We start from the raw sequence: 22,509 nt of genomic DNA, 5'->3' as shown, positions 1-22,509 counted from the left end.
CCACTGGTCTATAAGGACACCTGAAACTAACAGGTAAGAGTCATTGTAAGGGCATGCAAATGAGAGAAATAACTGAGAATATCTTGATCAAAAACTCAGCCAAGTGAGGGAGGAAGAAATCAGGCTTCACTGAGGTGACACATGTCTTGTTACCTCTACCTCCCATCAAAGTCTGCCATGATTATTATTATTAAAATGGCAATTAATCTTACTCATGGTAACATGCTGGCTTGAATTTCCTACACTGCCTGACTTCTTCTAGCACTCACTTCCCAAAGCCACTACCAGACTCTTCTTACCTCTACCTTACTACAGCTCCCACAATTATTGTAATTTTTAAATGGCCATTCATCTTACTGGCAGTCAAATGCTGGATTGAATTTCCAACACAGTCTACCTTCTTCTTCTAGCGTTCACTTCCCAAAGCCACTACCAGACTCTTGTCACCTCTGTCTTACTACAGCTCTCACCAAGATCTACCACCATTTATTTTTAATGGCCATTAACCTTGCTGGTGAAGTAAAGAGGGGGAAGATTTGAGGTGGGGAAAGGCATGAGGACAAGGGCAATTTTGACACACGCATCCATGTCAAGCTATAGGAGCAAGAGTCGACAGGGTGACCAGGCATCCTCCTTTTCCAGGACATGTCCTACATTTCAACCTTCTGTCCAGGAGGAATTCCAAAATGGCCCCCATTTTGAGCATGTCCTAAGCAACATGAGTTTATACTTGTATGAGTGTTTTTAGCTTTTATTTTTCTCACACCCTACATTTTTCTTGAAGGGCCTACATTTTGCGGTGACTTGTCCTCCTTTGAGGTTATGACATCTGGTCACCCTGGGAGTGGCGGCCAAGGTGTGAAGACACAGGCATCCTGCAGGATGGAGTAAAATATTTACTCCGTCCATTCATGGCATTTGGGGCACAGGACCACCGTGAAAGTGGAAAAACCACAAATAAAAAAACATTCTCTTTTTTGTTGCCTTAGAGAATACCTTTCTACCAATCTCTAGATCCTCCAGCACAACTCTATGGTCAATTTTTGACAGAGGTTGACCATATAATCATACCGAAGGACCTAAGAACGCATAGAGAAGTGTCCTCTCTAAGAATTTCTAGGTCCTCCAACACGACAGAAATGAAATGCAATAAATAAAATAGGGTTGGGGCATCAGTCACTATAGCTGAGGGGACGGATCTCAGTGAGAAGGAATGCATGGTCTATATTATTATTATTATTATTATTATTATTATTATTATTATTACTATTATGTTGCTTGAATTGTATCTTATTCCGCCTGACCATTTTCTTATCTTGAATTCTAAAGAGAAGCTTCATGGATACATCTTTCACCTTGGTGCTCAGCTGGACAGACAGGCTATTAATAATTCTAAAATTTCCAGATGGAATAGATTTTATAAACCTGACCATCAAAGGGTTGTCTATATGACAAATCTCACCTTCCCAAAACTTAGGCAAGCTTTTACAGCCCTTCATTTCCAGAGCATGCCTATAGATGTGATGGATGGCACACCCCTTTGACCCTGCACCTATGCATTTTTAGGGCACTAGAAATTGAGGAGCTGCCTCATTATTTGTTTGTTTTGTTGTTGTTCATTATATTCTGAGTCTAAAGCCAAATTTCTGGGACCTATTCTGCCTTATTTAGATACTTAATGCTGTTTCAGAAAAGATCTTTTTATTCCGTCTGATACCGACTTTATAGTAACTCGCAAGGTTTCTCTTTTTGCCCCAGCAGCAATGAAAATTCGGGCAAGATATATTGCTGATATGGCTGTTGATTGCTCTGGGGATGCTCCCATTTAATTATGTTTTAACCGAATTGAATTTTAAATCTTTTACATGCAAGATTATTATGTAATTTATTTTGTGTTGTACTTTTTTATTATGTTGTATTGTATTTTAACACTCTGTATGCAAATGGCCTTTGGTCTAAGCATTAATAAATGCTTGATTGATGGAAATTATTATTAAGTTGCTTGAATTGTATTATTATTATTACTATTATTATTTTATGCATTTGTGCAATTATTATTATTATTATGGTATGGACCGCACCAAGTGACACTCTATGAGTCCCAGTCCTGGGAAAAGGGTGGGATACAAATAAATATAATAAATGAATGAATAAATAAATAAATAAATAAATAAGGGGGTGTGACATCACTGCTCCTCAACACACCTTCCTTTTGGCAGAAAATTTTGAAATTTTAATTTGTTAATTAAAAATTAAAATTTTCTTTAAAAACATCACAGTTTAACCCAATCTTCACTATGTATCTGTAAATAGATTCAGGTCGTGCATATGAAGGTATAAATTTTAATGTCGCTAGTTGTCTTTGTCACAACTATTAGCGTGACGTTCGGTGGTATGTGGGAATGAAGACTGACGAGTAACATTCGTGCCAAAGAAAGACTGCATTGCTAAGGATTCTGTATAGTGTGAATTGGGAAGAGGAGGTCAATGGAGAGGGGAGTGACACCATGAGTTACCACAGCGGGTGGCACCAACCCTAGGGACACCACTGAAAACTTATTATTATTATTGATATTGTTCTTGCTATTATTATTATCATTATTAGATATTATTGTTGATATTGATATTGTTCTTGCTATTATTTTTATTTATATTATTATTGATATTGCTATTATCATCACCATTATTTATATTATTATTGATATTAATGATACTGTTCTTGCTATTTTTATCATCATCATTGATGACATTATTGATAATGCAGTTGCTATCATTATTGATAGTATTATTGATATTATTGTTGCTGTTATTATTGATATTATCATTGATACTGTTGCTATTATTTTTATTGTTGTTGATATTATTGTTGTTGTTGTTGGTTATTATTATTGATATTGTTGTTGCTATTGTTATCGTTGTTATTATGTCCACTGTGCTCCTTTGGCCCTCTTGGAGCAGAGCGCGTGTGACCCTTGAGGCGAGTGAGGGAAGACAACGGCCGCCCCTTTCCTCTGAGGTAAAAACGTTTGGCGCTTGGCAGGGGGAGCTACGGGGGCGACGGAGCCCCTGCGGAGGGGCGGGGGCGGGGCGGAGAGGCGCGCGTCGCCATGGAGACGCCGGCCGGGGTCCTCTCCCTCCCCCTCCGCCGCCCTCCTCACAGTCGCAACTTACCTCAGGACCTCAAGGATGGCGCCGCCTCGCAAACGCCGCCAAGTGCCCCAAAGCATCGCCCCTTTCTCCCCGCCATTCTGGCCCTTCCTTGCCGTCCTCATTTCCCCCTCAGTAAGACTCACCGAATTTGGCCTCAGTGGAAGCGGCGGCGGCGGCGGCGGCGGCTTCTGTCCGGAGGAGGAGAAGGAGCTGCAGGAGCAGCCTCAGGGGGAAGGGGAGGCAGGACCCCATCCTCTCACGCGCGGCCCATGCCTCTCCTCAGCCCCAGCCTCAGTCCATGCTCGCCGGGCGGGAAGCGCCGCTTCAACACCCAGGACAGCGGCCAGCGCCGTCCCGCCTCAGCCACGGCAGCAGCAGTAGCCGCCAACCACCGACCCCTCCCCGCTTCCTCCTCCTCCTCCTCCTCCTCTTCAGCGGCGGCGGCGTCGCCGACAGGCGCCTCCTCTCCGCCCGCCTCGCCTCCACACTGCACCCCGCTCTTCGCGGATCCAGGCCGGGCTCCGCCGCCTAAACCCAAGCCCAAGCCCCCAGGCTTTTTCCCCCTCCTCACGCTTCGTCAGTCGATGAAGGGGCCAGCGCGCTCCATGACAGGGCCCTTTCGCTGGCTCTCCTCCTGTGTTTATATACCTATATCATACATACATATGAATTAAAGACTTCATTCAAGAAATCATTCATATATATATATATATATATATGATTTCAAGACTAATTCGCAAAATCATGCATCCATATTCATATACAGTACGTACATATATACACTTCCCCACAGATATTCTCATATATATATATATATATATATATGACTTGAAGACTAATTCAATAAATATGAAGACTAATTCAATAATCATTCATATACATATACATATATGTGTGTGTGTGATTTGAAGATTAATTAATATATGTCAGCTCCGCTCCATATGTGTCTGGATAATGTGTGTGTGTGTGTACATATAGATATACACACACATATCCCTTCAGGTATTCATATATATATATATATATATATATGATTTGAAGACTAATGCAATCAATTATTCATTCATACATATGTGTGAATGTGTGTGTGTGAGAGAGGGACAGCTCCACTCTGTGTGTGTGGAGAATATATATGAACATATATACACACACATATATCCCCTCAGCCTCTGCTTAAAGACCTTGAAGGAGGTAAACTACACCACAGTCTCAGAGGAAGGAGTGTGTTCCACTGTCAAACAGCCCTTTCTGTCAGGGAGTTCTTCCTAATGTTGAGATAGAATCTCTTTTCCTGCAGTTTGCATCCATTGTTCCGTGTTCTAGTCTCTGGAGCAGCAGAAGACAAGCTTGTTCCCTCCTCAACATGACTTCCCTTCAAATATTTAAACAGGGCTATCATATCACCCCTTAACCTTCTCTTCTCCAGGCTAAACATCCCCAGCTCCCTAAGTCGTTCCTCATAGGGCATGGTTTCCAGACCCTTCACCCTCCTTTGGACACACTCCAGTTTCTCAACATCCTTTTTGAATTGTGGTGCCCAGAACTGGACACAGTATTCCAGGTGGGGCCTGACCAGAGCAGAATAGAGTGGCACTATGACTTCCCTTGATCTAGACACTATACTTTTATTAATGCAGCCTAGAATTGCATTGGCCTTTTTAGCTGTTACATCATACTGTTGACTTGGGTTCAACTTGTGGTCTACTAGTTCTCTTTCTCATGCCGTCTTGTTAAGCCAGGTGTCCCCCATCCTATTTCATTTTTTCGGCCTAAGTGCAGTACCTTACCCTGTTGAAATTCATTTTCTTAGTTTTGGCCGAGCTTTCTAATCTATTAGGATCATTTTGAATTTTGATCCTCTCCTCTGGGGTATTAGCTGCTCCTCCTAATTTGGTGTCATCTACAAATTTGATAAGTGTGCCCTTTATTCCTTCATCCAAGCCGTTGATACAGATGTTGAATAGCCCTGGGCCCAGACAGAGCCCTGTGGGACCCCACTGGTCACTTCTCTCCAGGATGAAGAGGAGCCAAGTAGAATCTGGGCTGAATCTTTGTTGTTCACATGCATTTTTAATGCAGCCAATTAAGTTTGTTGGGGAGCTGCCAAAAAACCACTTAACCTGGGATAACCAATCTCTTTTTCCCTGAGTTTTCCTAAAAGATTCACATTGTTGGCTGTACGAATAACCAATGTGAACAGACCTGGGATAAACCACAATAAAACTCTACATGGCTTGAATGTGCTTTGAATACATTTGCATCATCAACTCCATGCTTATTTGTGAGCAACTGAGCTTGCAGAGATGCACATAGATGCGGTCCCATAGTGTGAGCAACAGACCCAGAATGCGTGAGTGAGATTATGTGCATAGTTGCACTAAAAAAGCAACAACATATGAATGACCCCCTAAGTCAGGAATGACTGACACTCATCTGTCTTATAACAGCTTACACATACTTGTTAATAGTAAATATTTTACAACAACCAAGAAGCCATGATTCCAAATTGTAACTAAAGTAGGTAGGAGGAGCCGCTTGATCCGTGAGCCTGCCTAGAAAAGGCATCCATTTAAGGCCTTACATTTATTTGTGGGATTTGTTGTTAACTGCCCTCGAGTCAATCTCAGCTCATGGAGATCCTATGGATGAGAGATTTCCAAGACCCTCTGTTCTCCATTACTCTGCTTAATTCCTACAAACCCATTAAACCCATTGTGATCTCCTTAATAGAGTCCATCCATCTGGCATGTGGTCTTCCTCTCTTCCTATTTCACTCCACCTTTCCTAGCATTATGGCCTTTTCCAATGAGTCCTTCCTTCTCATGATGTGTCCGAAGTACGACAACCTCAGTTTGGTCATCTTGGCTTCCAGGGAGGTTTCCGGCTTGATCTGCTCTGGGACCTGATTCTTTGTCCTTTTGGCTGTCCATGGGATTCTCAGCACTCTTCTCCAGCACCACATCTCAATTGAATGGATTTTCTTCCTATCTTCTTTCCTAACTGTCCAGCTCTCACATCAATACATGGTAATAAGGAATACAATCATTTGAATGGTTCTACCTTTTGCGCTCAGTTGTATATGTTTGCATTTTGGAATCTTTTTGAGTCCTTTCATAGCCACCCTCCCCATTCTTAATCTTCTTCTGATTTCCTGATTGCAGTCCCCCTGTTTTCACTCCTCCTCCTTCTGTGTCCAAGCCTGCTTTTCTTATAATATGTTCTGCATGCAAGTTGAACATCTGCGGGATAGCATTGTTCTAGCTCACTGCCATGTGAAACCATTGGGAGTGGTCATTAAAAAATTCAGGGCCAAGTGTCATTGGTATGCTGATCCTACATAACTTGTAAGTCAGGGGAGGCAGCGCAAAACCTTGGTACAATGCTTGGATGCACTGGTATGCTGGAAGCAAGCCAATACATTAAGTTTGAATCCCAGCAGGACAGAGGCAGTGCTGATGGGGGGTTCTCATGTCTGGGCAAGTCGCCAATTGCCTGTCCTGGACAGGGTTTTGCACCTTCTGATGGCCCAGAGGTGCTACTGGATTAATCCCTGCCACTTGAGGTGAGATGTTCTTGCCAGCTTCAGCTGGTTTGAAAGCTGTGCCCATACCTGGTAGAAGATAGCATTTTGCTCTCTTGATTTCTGGTGTTCTCTCCAACCTGCAGTCTTTGTTCCTAACCCAGTTAGAACATTCTTAGCATCTTCCTAAAAACTTTGTGATGGCTAAATCAAAATTCTCACATATCCTGCTTTTAGAGAAATCATCGTGTACCTCTGAATTTTCAAGTGTGCAGTTGGATTATTGCTTCTTTCTCCACGGTATTAATTGTTGGCTTGTACTTTTCTAGGGTACAGTACTTTGTTTCTGAATTCTTCAGCCTTTATCTGCTTTGCCTGATTTTGGAGTGAAGTGCTTCACACCATTGGCTTAGATCATACAGCACCCCAGATATAGTCAGTCATATTCGTGTATGCATATGCGTGTGTGTGTGTGTGTGTGTGTATGGAGCCCTGGTGGCGCAGTGGTTAAATGCCTGTACTGCAGCCACTCACTCACTAACCATAAGCCATCTGATCCATATGTTGTAGATGAAATACTTAATGCTGTAGCTTTCAATTTAGATGATTGCCTTCACTTCCTTACCCCTTATAGGATTTTTTTTGCACAGCTAAAAAACCTGGCTTACCTTTCCCAGTTTGAATCCTCTTCCGGGATGCAGCCATATGTTATCATTTGAATTTTGCCACCAATGCCACCTCCTGCCTAAGCTCAGCTGGCTCATTTACAAAGCTGGGAAGCTCCTGACTTTGCAAATCAGCCAACTATATTGATATGGACATTAATAGAACCATAGTTCCCAAGAGGAGGAAAGTCAGCCCTCCATATCCACAGATTCTTTATCAATGGATTTATGCATCCATACCTTGCAAATATTCAAAAAACATATACATTCCAAAAAGTAAATCTTGGTTTTGCCATTTTATATAAGGGACTCCATTTGACTATGCCATTGTATTTAATGGGACTTGAACACCCATGGCTTTTGGTATCCATGCAGGGTGGTCCTGGAACCAAACCCCAGTAGATACCAAGGGCCACGTGTATTCTTATTATATTCTGAAGTAGATAGCCTCACCTGGAGTACTGTGTTCAATTCTGGACACTTCATTTCTGGAAGGGTATAGACAAGGTGAAGCAGGTTTAGATATGGGCAGAGCCATTGGCATAGTGGTTTGACTGTTGGATTACATCTCTGGAGACCAGGCTTCAATTCCCAGCTCTGCCGTGAAACCCACTGGGTGACCTTGGGCAAGTCATATGCTGTCAGCCTTAGGTGAAGGCAATGGCAAACCTCTTCTGAACAAATCTTGCCAAGAAAACCCCATGATGGGGTCGCCTTAGGGTTGCCATAAGTTGGAAACAACTTAAAGGTAAACAACAACAAGGATGATAAGTGGTATGGAGAACAAACATATGAGGAAAGGTTGAAGGAGTTGACTGTATTCAACCTGATGAAGAGAAAACAGGATTACACGTCTTTAAATATCTCAAGTGATGTTACAGAGAGGAGTGTGCACACTTGTTCTCTGTTGCCCCAAAGGGTAGGGCCAGGTTTAATGGTTGCAAATTGATGGTTGCAAATTTGAACACTTGTAGATGGTGGCTAGAGCTCACTATGCACATTCCCCTTGCCTTACATTTTACAGTATAGCATGAACAAAATGCATTACTAAAAGGAAGCTATGTATTTGCTATCTCGCTATTTGCTAGATTTCTTTAACTACCTGGTATTTAGCAAACCTAACCAGAAATAAATCATGAGGTGGAGGAACAGAAAGGATTAAGATAATTATAAATAGATGTGTAAATATATTTGTAAATAAATCAATTTATTTATTTATTTTAGAAACGAAGAAAACAGAGGTACCATTTAGCTGCATTCACCCAGGTATACTGCTCCTATCCTAGAAGGCAATGGGACCCTAAGTGTGGTTCAAGCACGTTTTGTGTAATTACTACTTAAGTCTGATAAGCAGTTTAAACCAGCAATAATTTGCTACTGAAATTTGCGCAAGCATTTAATATACAAGGTGCCTCTTTGTCACATTTCTCATGGTAAATATGATCAGAATATAAAACTGCAGGAAATAATGCATTGCTGAATGTGTATATAAAATCATTTTTCTGGTATGGAGAACGTTGACAGAGTGACATGTGTCTCCTTTCCCTTACTCTAAAATGGGGGAGGGTCATCTAAAATTTTGCTTAAGACTAGTTCTAGGACAGACAAAATAAGTGTTTTGAACATTTTTGCTCTGCCTTATAAGCCTACTAACAACCTTGTAATTAAGCAGCAAAAAACTAATCAAAATAAATCAATTCAGACTTCACTGTGACAAAACATGTTGATGGGCAGTACATTCAATGGGTCCAAAAGAAGAATAAGCAAATTAATGGAAGCAGGCAAGGCAAGATATTCTAAAATAGTTTCTACCCGAGGAAACACAAGGAGCAAAATCATAGACTAGAACCATAGAGTTGGAAGAGACCACAAGGACCATCCAGTCCACCCCCATTCTGCCATGCAGGAATACACAATCAAAGCACTCTCGACAGACAGCCATTCAGTCTCTGTTTAAAAACCTCCAAAGAAGACTCCACCACACTCTGATCTTTCTGGGCACAGTACAAGGTGTTGGTTATCACCTTTAAAGCTGTACATGGCTTGGGTCCAATCTATTTGAGGGATCGCCTACTTCCATATAATCCGCCCCGCACACTCAGGTGATCTAGGAGGGATCTATTGCAGCCTTTAAAGACCAGATTAAATGCTATCTCCCAGGGAGCCTTCTCTGCAATTGCTCCCAAACTATGGAACGGCCTCCCGGATGAGATCTGTCAAATTGCCAGCTTAGACAGCTTCAAAAAAGCTGTCAAGATGGATCTCTTCCAGCAGGCCTTTCCTGAGTAGAAGTGCCCTCACATCATGTGTTAGCCCGTCACTCTGCCCTCGTTATTTTTATTGTTTTTTTTCTTTTTTATTAATAGGTATTTTAATATCTAATTTTAATTGTATTATGTTTAATTCTGTTTTAAGGGGGGGATCTGAGATATAATATTGAATGTGTATATTTTAATGTGTTGTGAGCCGCTTTGATTGTCTCATCACAGAAAAGTGGGATAAAAATAAAAGTTTTATTTTTATTATTTATTATTCAGTGCAGAAATAATGCAGTTTGACACCGCTTTAACTGTCACGGCACAATGTTAGGGAATGCTGGGATTTGTAATTTGGTGAAATATTTAGCCTTCTCTGTCATAGGATGCTTCCGTGAGAGTTAAAGTGGTGTTGAACTGCATTATTTCTTCAGTGCAAATTTGACCTCTGAGGCACCGTATTCCACTGTCAAACTTCTATTACCATCAGGAAGTTCTTCCTAAAGTTTAGGTGGAATCTCTTTTTCTGTCATTTGAATCCATTGCTCTATATCTATGTTCTCGAGGAGGAGGAGGAAACAACCTCAATATGAGATTCCTTCAAATATTTAAACATGGCTATCATGTCAACTGAGGAATGGGAAGGGCAGCAATGAAAGAACTAGACAAGATCCTAAACTGTAAAGATATGAAGCTGAGCACTAAAGATAGAATTGTACAAGCCATTGTGTATAGATGCGAGAGCTGGACAGTGAAGAAAGTGATGAGCAAGAAAATCATCTCATCTGAGTTGTGCTGGAGAAGAGAGCTGAGGCTATCATGGATGGGCAAAAAGATGAACAAAGTCTCCCTAGAAGCCAAGGTGACAAAACTGAGGCTGTTGTATTTTAGCCACATCATGAGAAGGCATGACTCATTAGAAAAGACAGTAATGATAGAGAAAGTGGAAGACAGCAGAAAAAGAGGAAGACTAATGCCAGATGGATAGACTCAATCAGGTTGGTCACAGGCCTAAACCTGTGGGACCTAAGTAGAGCAGTAGAGGATAGGGAGTCTTGGAGATGTCTCATTCACAGGGTCACCATAAGTCGGAGCTGACTAACAACAACAACAACAAATCATGTCACTTCTTAACCTTCTCTTCTCCAGCCTAAACATACCCAACTCCCTAAGCTGCTCCTCATGGGGCATGGCTTCCATTCATCCAAGACAAGGTGCACAATACCTGAGCCACCCAAGTGGTTCTGACACAAAAATAGAACATCCTCAACCCCATGCCCTCCTTCTCTGTCAGTAAACATACAGTCATAACAACATCAATAACTAACAATTTTCTGCTCTTTCACGACATCCAAAACCTGCTGCCTGAGGTAGCAGTTCCACTTTGCCTAATGGTAGGGATGGTCCCGAGGAGAAGTCTATTGACACCCATAGATCGTGCCGACTGAATGGAATTTTCTGGTTGAGAGGTAGGATGCTACTGAATATCAGCTGCTGATATTCAAGAGAGAATTTATTACAGCCTTCAGGCTCTGACTGTAGACTTACCAGAGGCATCTGTTTTGCCACAGTGGGAAGCAGGCTGCTACACTAGATGGATCTTTGTTCCGACGCAGTGTGGCTCTTTTTATGTTTGTTCCTTCAGCAAATGTCTTGTGAATTATGAATGCAGCTGAAAGTAACACTTGAAGCCACTGGTAGTATATGGGTGAATTCAAAGTTCCATTCCCAAGGGAGATGATTTACATATTTTCTATTTTTTAACCACCAAGTTGAATTGGTAATATGAGTTCATTATTGTGATCTATGTCATGACGGTGTTTTAGACATTCACTCTGATTGTAGAACAATGAAGGTGAGCAATCATTATATATATTAAAAAGAAGAAAAGAAAATGGTCCATAATTTATAAGATTAGGAAATACATGAAGGTCTACTGTAAGGCAACTACAGTCTTCTTCTCAAAATAGAAAATATGAGTGTATATACATTCTCTGATGTTAAAATCTATGGCTAATCATTTCAGGCAGCAAGTCATATAACTCAGGCATTATTATTAAAATGTCTACCAGCCAGATTAAATACCCACTTATTAAAGTCAACATTTACTTGTATATTTCTTTTTCGGATAAGTTTTTGCCAAAGAATTATAAACTGTTTAGAAAAGTCACTATTTTTGACTGAGTTTAAAAATATATATTTGTGATTAAAAGAAAAACCACCATTGCAGGATATGTAATTTCAGAATGAAATGAACATATGAAATAGAAACAAACAAAATGCAAAGGTAGGCAATATAGAAAGGACACAATGAAAAATGGAACTGCTGAAAGGTAAATTGTTGAATTCTCAGGGGCCATGCAAGCCATATGGCTGGAGAGGGAATGTGTAGGGGGGGAAACAGCAAAAAGGGACATATTGAACGAGCACAAAGCGGAAAAAATAACTTCAACTAAGACAGAAACATATGGCAGAAAGTAATAAGACAAGATACTTATCATTATCATTAGTTACCATTTATCAAAATATATTAGAAATTAAATGTTGTCTCTCTCTTCTTTTTTTCAGTCAGCCAACAAAGCTGTTCAGCATTGGTAAGGAAACACTCTCAAGAAACACAACATTTTTATCAGTACCAATGACACAAATACACAATTAACATGCAAACTTGAACTTCCTCTTCCACTCCAGTGATGGAAACCTAATCAAGGGGGAGCGCAGACAATATCTATTCCTTGACTCAATTTATTTTATTTTGGCAGTACATTTCGAATTCCAACATACTGTACTATGTTCCTTACACCACAATGGTATTTACCATATATACGCAAGCATAAGTCAACCTAATGTATAAGTCGAGGGCAGGTTTGGGGGCCAAAATTGTGGATTTTGATATGACCCATGGATACATCAAACTTAAAAGTATGTAACAAAGGATATAAGGATGAAGCAACAGAAAATAATGCCAAATAACTTTGAAAATTTAAGCAAGCATAACTGTAACTGTTTGTGCTCATCCTAAAGACTGGATGAATGGGGAGTGAACTACAATAAAATGTGGCTGCGTGATGAGCAAGAGAGACAACCAGGCACAGGAGGGGCTAAGAAAATGCACATTTGTGAAAAAGAATAAAAAGGCAAAGCAAAGAAAATGGCAACTATGTCAGCAGTGATTATAGCTTTTAAAGTGATAACTTTGCCCAGTTTGTGTTGGAATGGGAATAAGATCTATAACTCGAGTTATTATAAGGTTAACGAGGAGCTACTGAGATAGGTTATCTTCAGCTGTTGAGCCTTTATAAGGCTAGCCTCTCCCTTTCCCACTCACTTTTTTCTCTTAGCCTCTTTTCTGTTGCATTATATTTTATGTTACTTGCTTTAATGTAGTTTACATTATTTAATGTATTTGCTATTTTGTGGTATTCTGTTTGCCATTATTACTACGGTTCATTTTGTATACATTTGTTTTGAATACTTTTGTTGTATACATTGTTTTGTTACCTTTTAAGCAGATATAAAGACCCTAGTTGGAGTAGGTGAGATATAAATAAAAGATTATTATTATTAGTAGTAGTAGTAGTAGTAGTAGTAGTAGTATCTTTCGCTTTTGGCCTTTTCAAGTCCAGTGTTTCAACCATTTGAACCCAGAAAATCTGACAAACATACACAAATGTCTTATTCAGATACTTCAAAGCCTGATTCCTCTTGACGCTCCCTTGCAGGGAAGAACCAAAGAGCTTCCACGGCCCATCATTGCCATCTCCCCACCTAAGCATTCAAAAAGTTTAGGAGCGGCACTGTGGCAGAGATTGTGGAGGTGGTCAGTGCTTCTTTTAGGTGCTCCCAGGACAGACTAAGGGCCTGAACAGACAGGTCAAAATAAAGGTGCTTCAGGTCACTTTGGAGGTATGCTGTTTAAATGACACATGCATCTTAAGAGGCCAGAAGCTGCATCAAAGCTGCGCTCCAGTCCTTAGGACTCTTAGGATGCATGCATCATTTACAAATCATACCTGCAAAGTGACTGGAAGCACCTTTATTCCCTAACTTTAGTCCTCCAAGTGTTTTGGACTTTAACTCCCTGAAGCTCCATACAGCTTGGTCAACAGTCAGAAATTCTAGAAGCTGAAGTCCAAAATGTTTGGAGGCCCAAAGTTTGGGAATCATTGCACATTGAGTAGCTTGGTTGGAATATAATATAGTTTATTTGTAACCCGCTTTTCCAAAATTTTGATCAAAGCGGCGAACAGTTATTTATAAAAACATTCCAATAAAATCAATTAAAAACAGCATTAAAAGCAACATAGTAATACTAACGCAAAAAGGCCAGATGTATACTACTTGAAACGTCATGTTGCATTGTGTTAGTTTGCTTTTGGTATACCCTGTTTTCCTCCTAAAGCTGCGATTCAAGGCACCTTATAAGATAAAAAGAAATAAAGGTTAAAAACACGTTCAGATAAAAACCAAACATACAAAAGTTATAATTAAACTGACATTAAAGTATTTTCAAATTAACCATTTTAAAATAATGTATTTAAAACCAAAGCATGAAAGCAGCATAGCAAAGTGAGAAAAGTCATTTTCTTGTATTATAGTCAGTCTTCAAAAACCTGCTGGGGTAAAAGGAAGCAGCAGAACCTGCCAACAAGAAGATAAAGAAGGGAGAAGGGAAGTCTACTCTAGTCATGAGGAGAAGTGGGTAAGAAATAAAATTATTATTATTATTATTATTATTATTCCTCTTTGAAGAGAGTTTCAGAGCTTAGGAGATCTCCTTCAATCAGACATAATTGTGGGGTTGGTGAGTCCGAGAGATGTCCCGCCCATGAAGTCCTTACAGAGGCTCGTATGAGGAGGACATGGTCCTTCAGGTAGCTTGGGGACCTTCTGCCAACTATTATAAACAGTTATGGACTGGCTGGATAAACCAATAATCTTATTTAATTATAAAAGTGTATAGCCACTTTGAGTCCCATTTGGGAGAGACGTGAGATATAAATCAAATAAGTGGCTGCATGGATTTGTAAGACTCCCCCAAAAGTGTATTCCACATAAGAGATACCTTATCATGTACATCAGCTCATTTGCAATGCCTTCATGCTAGCACCAGAAATGCAGCTGAGAATGCACATCAAACCAGGGACTGTTAAATGTTGTTCCTGCTGTCTGTTGGTTGCCTTGGCATGGTGAGGATGTGTAATTAAAACACAACAGCAATCATTTAGCTCAGCATCACTATTAACAACCACCTTGATTTATTTAATTTTTTTTATAAGTAGGTCTATGGTTGGGGAGAGAACATGTTTGGAACAACACAACAACAGCTGCAACAACTACAGGAGCTTTGATCTTGGAGATAAACCTTATGCTGACTTGAAAGTTATGCTTACAAGTAGTTTTCAATGAAAGCTCGCACTGCAGACTACCAGAACAGATAACACAACTTTGATATCAAAGATCTCCTGAATAGGTTTGGGGGAATCCCCCCTCCACTTTATTGACTAAAAAAAAGACCATCAAAATCAATATTACCCCTGGTCTGGGCCATTTTTTCTACTGCATAAAATCAATTGGAGAATGTGGAAATATTCTTCAGGAACATCAATGCAAAATAAAAGAAGCCACACAGATAAGTAGTTTATTCAGAGGCAGGGAAAATATCATAGCAGGAAATCAAAGTATTATTGAAGAGGAAATAAATAGTTCCAAACTAGGATAATAGCTCTCAAAAAGTGAGATAAACCTCAAGGTATGTAACGATTATATTTATGCATATTATGCATCGGCAGATACATTCTTTATTTTTCTTCTGGAAGCTCATAATAAGATGAAATCCAATATATTTTTGTTCTCCTGTTTCCTTCATTCCCTCCAAAGGAGAGCAAATATCACAATATAAGTTTGTATGCTTTCAGGGTGTAGAGAAAGTCTAACGTTCATGGGATATATCACAAATACAGAAAGACATTACAATGTGTATGCAGGACTCAGGTGGGGCTGTTTCATCACAGATTGCAGAATACACCTCTTGGTAAACTAAATCCAGCGGATCTTTTGTACAAAGTAAAATTTACAGCAATACCTAACAAAGTAAACTCAAGAGTTTCAAATATAATTGGTGGTGAATCCCAGGACTAAGGAAATAAGAGTGAAAAATAAATGAAATATACACATGATGGATGGCAAGCATTTCACCATTACCTTGCTTTTTATTTTTTTGCAATGTTGGTATACTACCAGCTAAAAGATGAGTTTAATACCCAATCAATAATTGCTTTATAAATTAAATACTTAAAGTAATTATACTACTACTCCCACCCTGAATTTGGACAGTTTTCTTTGGTTAATGTCTTGTTAAAAACTAAAATTTTTATGGCAGAAACATAAATTTCACCTCCCAGCTTGCAGTTGCAGTTATAAATAACGTGTCATTAAATGCTTTGAAGCCAGAAAGCAAGAAAGCAAATGCTAAGTGTGTTTTTCATTTTTTTAGTTTTGCAAATATAGCATTGCAACATGATTACGAGTATTTAGAGTTATCCATAAAATTTGGGGGCATGCAAACTGGCCAACAGGCTTAACTGGTAAGAAATGCCTCATTTTCTCACCCATAATTAGTTTAAATTCAAGACATTAGAGGCTTAGTCTTATACAAGTTATTTTTTAATGGTTTCTATGTGTCTTGCTTAGTAATGCAGTTGTATTTGTCAGTATGAACGTGACTACCTGTAAACAGAATTCATATCTGTCTTGGCTTATGAAAAACCTATAATTGCTATGGTTCAGCCTCCCCTCATAATTCAGTCTAATGGTTTCTGATGTGCCTCACTTAATTTTATTTATTGGTTTGTTTGTTTATTACATTGTATCTCAACTTTTTGGTGAAGATAGTGCTGAGGGAAGCTAATAAACATCAGTAAGAACAAATGTAAAAATCTATAAAAACAAAAGAGGAACAACTATTGAATTGTCACAATAATAAAAACCATTTAAATCATCATAGTACATAGTAAACATCAAAACAATTTTGAAGACAATTTTGAGGAGAGAAAGCATCTTCAGAGTCCACTGATCCCACAACTCCTAAGGAAATGTATTCCATAGTCTGCGACTGACACCAGAGACAGCTGTTTGCCAATAAAACAGGTCTTCACAGTGGTCAAGTATTCTCAATAAGGTGTCCTATGTGCCAGTCAGCAAGTGTCCCAGGAATCCAGTGATTAGAATGCAAGAGCTGTCCAGTAGTTAATTCAGTCCTGGCCAGGTCCATCAAAATGAGGGAGATACAAGAGAGTGGTCTTCAGCCAGTCCAGGAATCATTCAACTCAGTAGTCCAGATAAACAAAGCCAGCAACAATTAAAACAGAGTCATAAAAGTGTTGCCAGTCCAAGGTCAAGAAAATGGAAATACCAAGAGTAAGAAGATTGTGAATAACAGAAACACTAGAACTGCCCAGAGCTTTATGGGCATCTATCTCCAAAACACCAGGTGCCTAATTATATCAGGGTCTCCTACTTCACAAACACTTGGAACAACACAATCTCTCCTTATCTCATGTTGCTCCATGAATGATGGCAATGAGTCTTTGGTGTCTGCCACTTCCTGCTGAGGAGTAGGGTTGTCCTCTGCCTCAACCCTACAAACTCAGAAAGACCCTTGTTATTAGGAGCTGCAGATACCTGGCCATCTGACTCCTCTTTTCTATCTGAATCCTCCAACTCCAGTGGATGAGTTATGACACAGGGCCTTTCCTGAAGATCTTATCATCTAGATGGCTTCATGGTAAGATAGTAGGTCACTTAGGCGCGTTACAGACGGACGCAAGAGGCGCTGTCATCGCGCTGCGATTACGCGCGAGGGGCGGTGCTTCTGCACGTGCCTTGCCCCTCGCACATAATCGATACGTCAAAATGGTGGCACCCTATACAGATGGGCGCCGCCATCTTGACGTAGCGGACGCTCTGCGTCCGCACGTCCCAACCCAGAAGAGATGTCGCGAGTGCGCGCTTCAGCACTTGCGACGTCTCTTCCGGGTTGCCGGAAGGAGCGCGATTTCCACACTCCTTTTCTGCAGTGCGGAGGAGTCGCGCGGTTTGGCTGCTGCGGCTCCTCCACGCTGCAACGGGCAGCGGCCCAAGACCGCCCCTTTTGGGCGGTCTGTAACGGGCCTTAGATAACAAGCCCTCAGCTGCTTAGGACTTTATGGGTAATGTCGATTAATATGTTGATTTGGGTCACTTGGAAAACAATTGACCAGTTAATATATCTCTGCAGTATGTCAGTTAGTAGCATAAATGCTAAACATTGCACCAAATGTAGCACTCAGGCACTTCAAATGTAGCCCCACATGAAATTCACTGCAGAAATCTATGCTTTTCACTAATGTCACATAGGGCAGGAATGGGAACATGTGACCCTCTAAGTGTGTTTGGATCATAACTCATGCCATCAAACCATATCAGCATAGACAATTGGGCCATCTGGAGTTGCAGTCTAGCACTTCCCCAACTCTGCATCCTCCAGATATTTGACTACAGCTCCCAGTCAGTCCCAGAAGGCACAGAAAATTACTCTTTTCATTAGTGAATATTGGGACTTTCAGAACACCCCACCTGGAGGGCAGAAGGATGAGGAAGGCTGATGCAGGCAATTCAGGCATTGGACCCAGACATAGTATAGACTAATTCAGGTCCCATTGATTTCCAGGGGTCAATGTTGCCCATAACAAAATATGGATCCAACTACATATAGTAGGTTTAACTCAGTGGCGGGTTACAGACCGCCGAAAAGCGGTGGCCTGCACCCGCCCCTTTCCCTGCCGGATCGGGGCCTCAGCAGCCAGAGCAGCAACCACTGAGGCCCCGATCCGCCGCTTTCCAGGCCACAGGGAAGCAGCAAAAGGCCCCTTACCCGCAGCCTGGAAAGGGTTGTCCTTGGGGCTTCAAGCCCCAAGGACATCCCGCAGCGGCGGGGAGGAGGAGAAAGGGGCCGCTTGGCCCCTTTCTCTTCTGCATCACTGGGTGCAGCCGTCTGAAGGCTGTGCCCAGCGATGCAAACGGCAAAAGGAGCTCCATTTCGGAGCTCCTTTTGCGTCCAGGGAAGGGGCGCACTATGCGCCCTGGTGTGGCGTGACGATGTCACGTCCGCGCCGCCCCATATAGAGGCGGCACAGTCGTGACGTCGTAATGGCAGCGCCCGTGTGAAACAGCCGCCGCCATTTTGTGCACGCTCTGCGTGTGCTAGGGTTGGGGGCGTCCAAAAAGGACGCCCCTTTCTAACCCTAGCATGCACGGAGCACACACTTTAAGGCCCGTTTTTAACGGGCCAGTGTTCACAAAATGATGCCCACAGAAGTTTCAGACTGACTGTCAGTCTTTAACAAGTGGTTTGCTGTATTATTATTATTAACCTTTATTTATAAAGCGCTGTCAATTTACACAGTGCTGTACATAGAAACTTTTAGTTAGACGGTTCCCTGCCCGCAGGCTTACAATCTAAAAAGACACGACACAAAAGAAGAAGGGAGAGGTGGTGGGGAAGGGGATCGGGTCCAGCAGTTCTTCTCTACCTCCGAGGCCTGGACTGAGACAGATGGAATGGAGGAAGGGCTTACGTTCTTAATGGATGGTCAAAAGGAGGGAAGGGGGAAAGTCCAGCTGATCTGCTTTCTCACACAGGCCTCTCTCTCCCTCAAGATGGTGGTTGGAAGGAGGGCTCTTTGTCCTTCAGGCGGGGCCTGTAGTTGCTCGGCTGCCTCTCTCCCCCTCAAGATGGTGGTTGGAAGGAGGGCAAAAAGTATGGGCTAAAGTCCAATATATCTGGAGAATATTGTTTTGTAGAAGGATAGTTTACATACACATCTTATACAGAGGCACATGTTTAGTTTCCAGAATTTCATAAATTTCATTTTGATCTCAGATTCCAAGCAGCTACCACCAACCTTGCAATACTGAATAGAAAAGATGTCATTTTTAACAATTAGATGTTTGTATGTACAGTGCTCTGTAAATCAAGCATAACAACAACAACAACAACAACAACAACAACAACAACAACTTGAGTTGCCCAAACCACTCTAATAATTATGCAAAGTATTTACTTCCTAGCTTTAGGATGCAGTGGAGTTTAGTTTATCAACTCCTCAAGGCAAGGACCAAGTCTGTGAAGTGTGAAGCCCATTACGGATGCAATTATGAATAATTGCACATATGTGTGTGCTGGGCATACAGTTAGTAGTTATGCACATGAAAATTAAGATTATATTAATAATAATAATAATAATAATAATAATGATAATAATTTTTATTTATAGCCCACTTTTCCAGGGTAGATCAAAGCGGGTTACAACAAGGCAAAAGAACTACAAAAACAGAATACAAGACATACAATATAAACATCATAAAAACAGCTCATTACGTTTAAAACACTATAAAATACAACAGCATAAAAAACCAGAAAAAATAGACTAGCTGAATAAAACCATTGTACAACAGGGGAGAACAGCATGAAGTCAGGACACATGGGGAAAGCTTGTCGGAAGAGAAAGGTCTTTAATTCCTTCCTATAGAGATCAAGAGAGGTGAAGGAGCGGAGCTCGTCGGGAAGAGAGTTCCAGAGCTGCGGGGCCAAGATGGAAAACGCCCTTTGTGCAGTCAAGGTGTATTTTGACTTAGGAACCCTTTGTACTAAAGAGGGCACAAGAGCAGATAGTTTAGCACTAGAATGATGGATTGTGGTGCTTATGGGATAGGCAAGTACCCCAATTAAGTCTCCTTCCAAGTTAAATTTATCATTAAGTTCTTTCCTCTTTCCTTGCCTTCCTCAGTTACTCCAAAGGTTACACCCAGGGTTTTGTTTTTTTTAAAACTGACTGGTCGCTAGCCACTATATTTGTTTGCATAGTTGAAGGTTATTTAACCACCCAAGTTGCCAGCATTGTAAAAATTATTTGAACAGTGACTCAGCCACGAGTACACGTTAATATATTAGATAATATTCCGAGGACTGGAAACTTTTTAGACCATATCTGCTTAATGAAATAAACAGAGGAGCATAACATAGCTTAAACTCTAACCCAAGCATTGTGGAAGGAGTGCTGCTACCAGTAAAGATGAATCCATTCAGCCTTCTGATGAGAAAACACGAGAGAATTCTTTTCATAATGGCAGCAGTGGGTTCAGAAATTTTTCTACTATATTTTCAAAGACCGCCAGCAGCTCCTAAGATCCTGCTCACCTCATTAAAAACCGCAGCAGTGGTGACTTTTTTTCAGCTCTAGCAGAGAAGTATATTCCAATGTAATGTTTGTCAAATACCAAGGGGAAGAAAATGGAGATGGAAACCCTTTTAGATTGAGCCGCAGTAAGATATAAACAATATTGATTCTGAGAGATAACTAGTAGCTTGTGAGGTGCTATTTGGTCCCTCAGGCCGAAGCTAAATGATAATGTCTTTTATGCATTGCCAAAGCACGGCAGCTGGAAAGGAGCTTGAAAAGGGAGTTGGATTCTGAGTTTGAGGCGGAAAGTGCAGTTAGTGATTACCTGAGAGAATAGCTGGAGATAAGGCTTGCATTAAATGAAAATGCTAATGATAAGTGAGAGTTAACTGAAGACCTAAGCATCTGTTTAGTGTTTACTTCAGCACATTTGGAGCTGAGCTAACGTTAACAAAAGCCCTTCCGGAATTAGGAGGAACAGAAATCTATATTTCTATGCAAAGTCGTCTGTAGAAAATCCAAACTTCAGAATCAAAGATATCTCTTCTAGTATGACTTTTCTGAGCAATAAAGCATCAGGTGCAAACCTAGCACTAAACTGTATTCTCGTGAAAGATGGACTGTGTGAACTATGTGACCCATATGGCCTCAGGGACCCCCCTGTGTGCCTCCCCCCAGGTCCACAGAGTCCCTCTTTAAAAAGATATTTGTTTGTGCCCATATGGGAATAGGACTACATTTCTGTTACCCCAAATGCCAAGGTTCCAGAAGGCAACCACAACCAGTATTTAATGAAGGAATTTTATTAGCTCAAATAAAGCTGCTGAAAGGGCTTTGGGCAACTAAAAGCAGGGATCAAGCCTGTGTATACTGGTCCCGAGAAACAGAACTCCAGAAAAACATGCATTAACATACAAACAAGTAACTATATAAAAGGTGGTAGCAAATAGTGATTTTTAGGATTGCATAAGGTGAAAATGTACCTGATTCCAGAAGCAGGGGTTCCAGTCGGGGGCTCTGTGAAAGGAAAGTGGTTCAGCATACTCCTTGTGGATCTGACTTGGTCAGCAGTTGCTGAAGAGTCAGATGAGATGGACTGTCTGACCTCAACACATTGTAGTTTATTGCAGCACCAGTGCTCTCTTACAAAGAGGGCTAAATGTCTTACAAAACTACATTCTCAAAAATTCCATAATACTGAACAATCGCAGTTAAAGTGGTGTCAAACTGGATATTTCGAGTGTGCGACAGCAGCCTAGATGTAGCTAAAATAATGTCCCATACTTATAAGTGTGGCATCCATGTCAGATAAAATGCATATAATGCTATCCACAAAATCATGGTCAAGGCTATCTGAAGGACTGCATCTCCCCTTTAAGAGTCTGTCTAGGGTCTATAATATGACCAGCGGAAGCCTGTTAAGTCCCATCTCAAGGTTCCTTTGGTGCAAATGAGGGAGAGCCTTCTGGATGACTGTATCCAGACTGGACCTTTCTCATTGCAAAGGCTAGAATGGCTCCATTCTTGTAATTTTAAAACAAATTCCATTTGTTTTTAAAAATCTATTCTGACAGAGTTCCTAGGAATTGACTACGAGGGCTTGTGTGTGCTATTGATGGTGCGTTCTGCTGCTTTTTATCTTTTAATGAATTGCTTTTAAAGGCTTTTGATTCTAGGTACTATTCAATTATATGCTA

At 40.9% G+C, this 22,509-nt stretch overlaps 1 protein-coding gene and 1 long non-coding RNA gene across 4 annotated transcripts in view; one reads left to right on the top strand and one right to left on the bottom strand.

Annotated features, from left to right (window-relative positions):
* The window catches only part of PTPRN2 (protein tyrosine phosphatase receptor type N2), a 651,730-nt gene extending 648,164 nt beyond the window's left edge, over positions 1-3,566 (bottom strand). For all 3 annotated transcript variants that reach the window (XR_016281968.1, XM_089533554.1, XM_089533553.1), the window contains exon 1: positions 3,294-3,566. Coding sequence is in view for 2 of the 3 variants with exons in the window: in XM_089533554.1 (XP_089389680.1) it covers positions 3,294-3,402 (109 nt within the window). In the remaining variant the exon portion in view is untranslated. The remainder of the gene's footprint in view (positions 1-3,293) is intronic.
* A 4,993-nt stretch (positions 3,567-8,559) lies between these two features.
* Positions 8,560-15,837, top strand: LOC149310041 (uncharacterized). Its single transcript, XR_016281861.1, has 4 exons — positions 8,560-8,601; positions 12,159-12,184; positions 14,189-14,292; positions 14,870-15,837. It is a non-coding gene; the product is annotated as an uncharacterized LOC149310041 (long non-coding RNA).
* The last annotated feature ends 6,672 nt before the right edge of the window (positions 15,838-22,509 follow it).

This window comes from Sceloporus occidentalis, unplaced genomic scaffold (genome assembly GCF_023333645.1).
Source record: "Sceloporus occidentalis isolate IW3139 unplaced genomic scaffold, rSceOcc1.0.p SCAF_7, whole genome shotgun sequence".
Classification (NCBI taxonomy): domain Eukaryota; kingdom Metazoa; phylum Chordata; class Lepidosauria; order Squamata; family Phrynosomatidae; genus Sceloporus; species Sceloporus occidentalis.
This window is presented reverse-complemented; position numbering and strand designations above follow the sequence as displayed.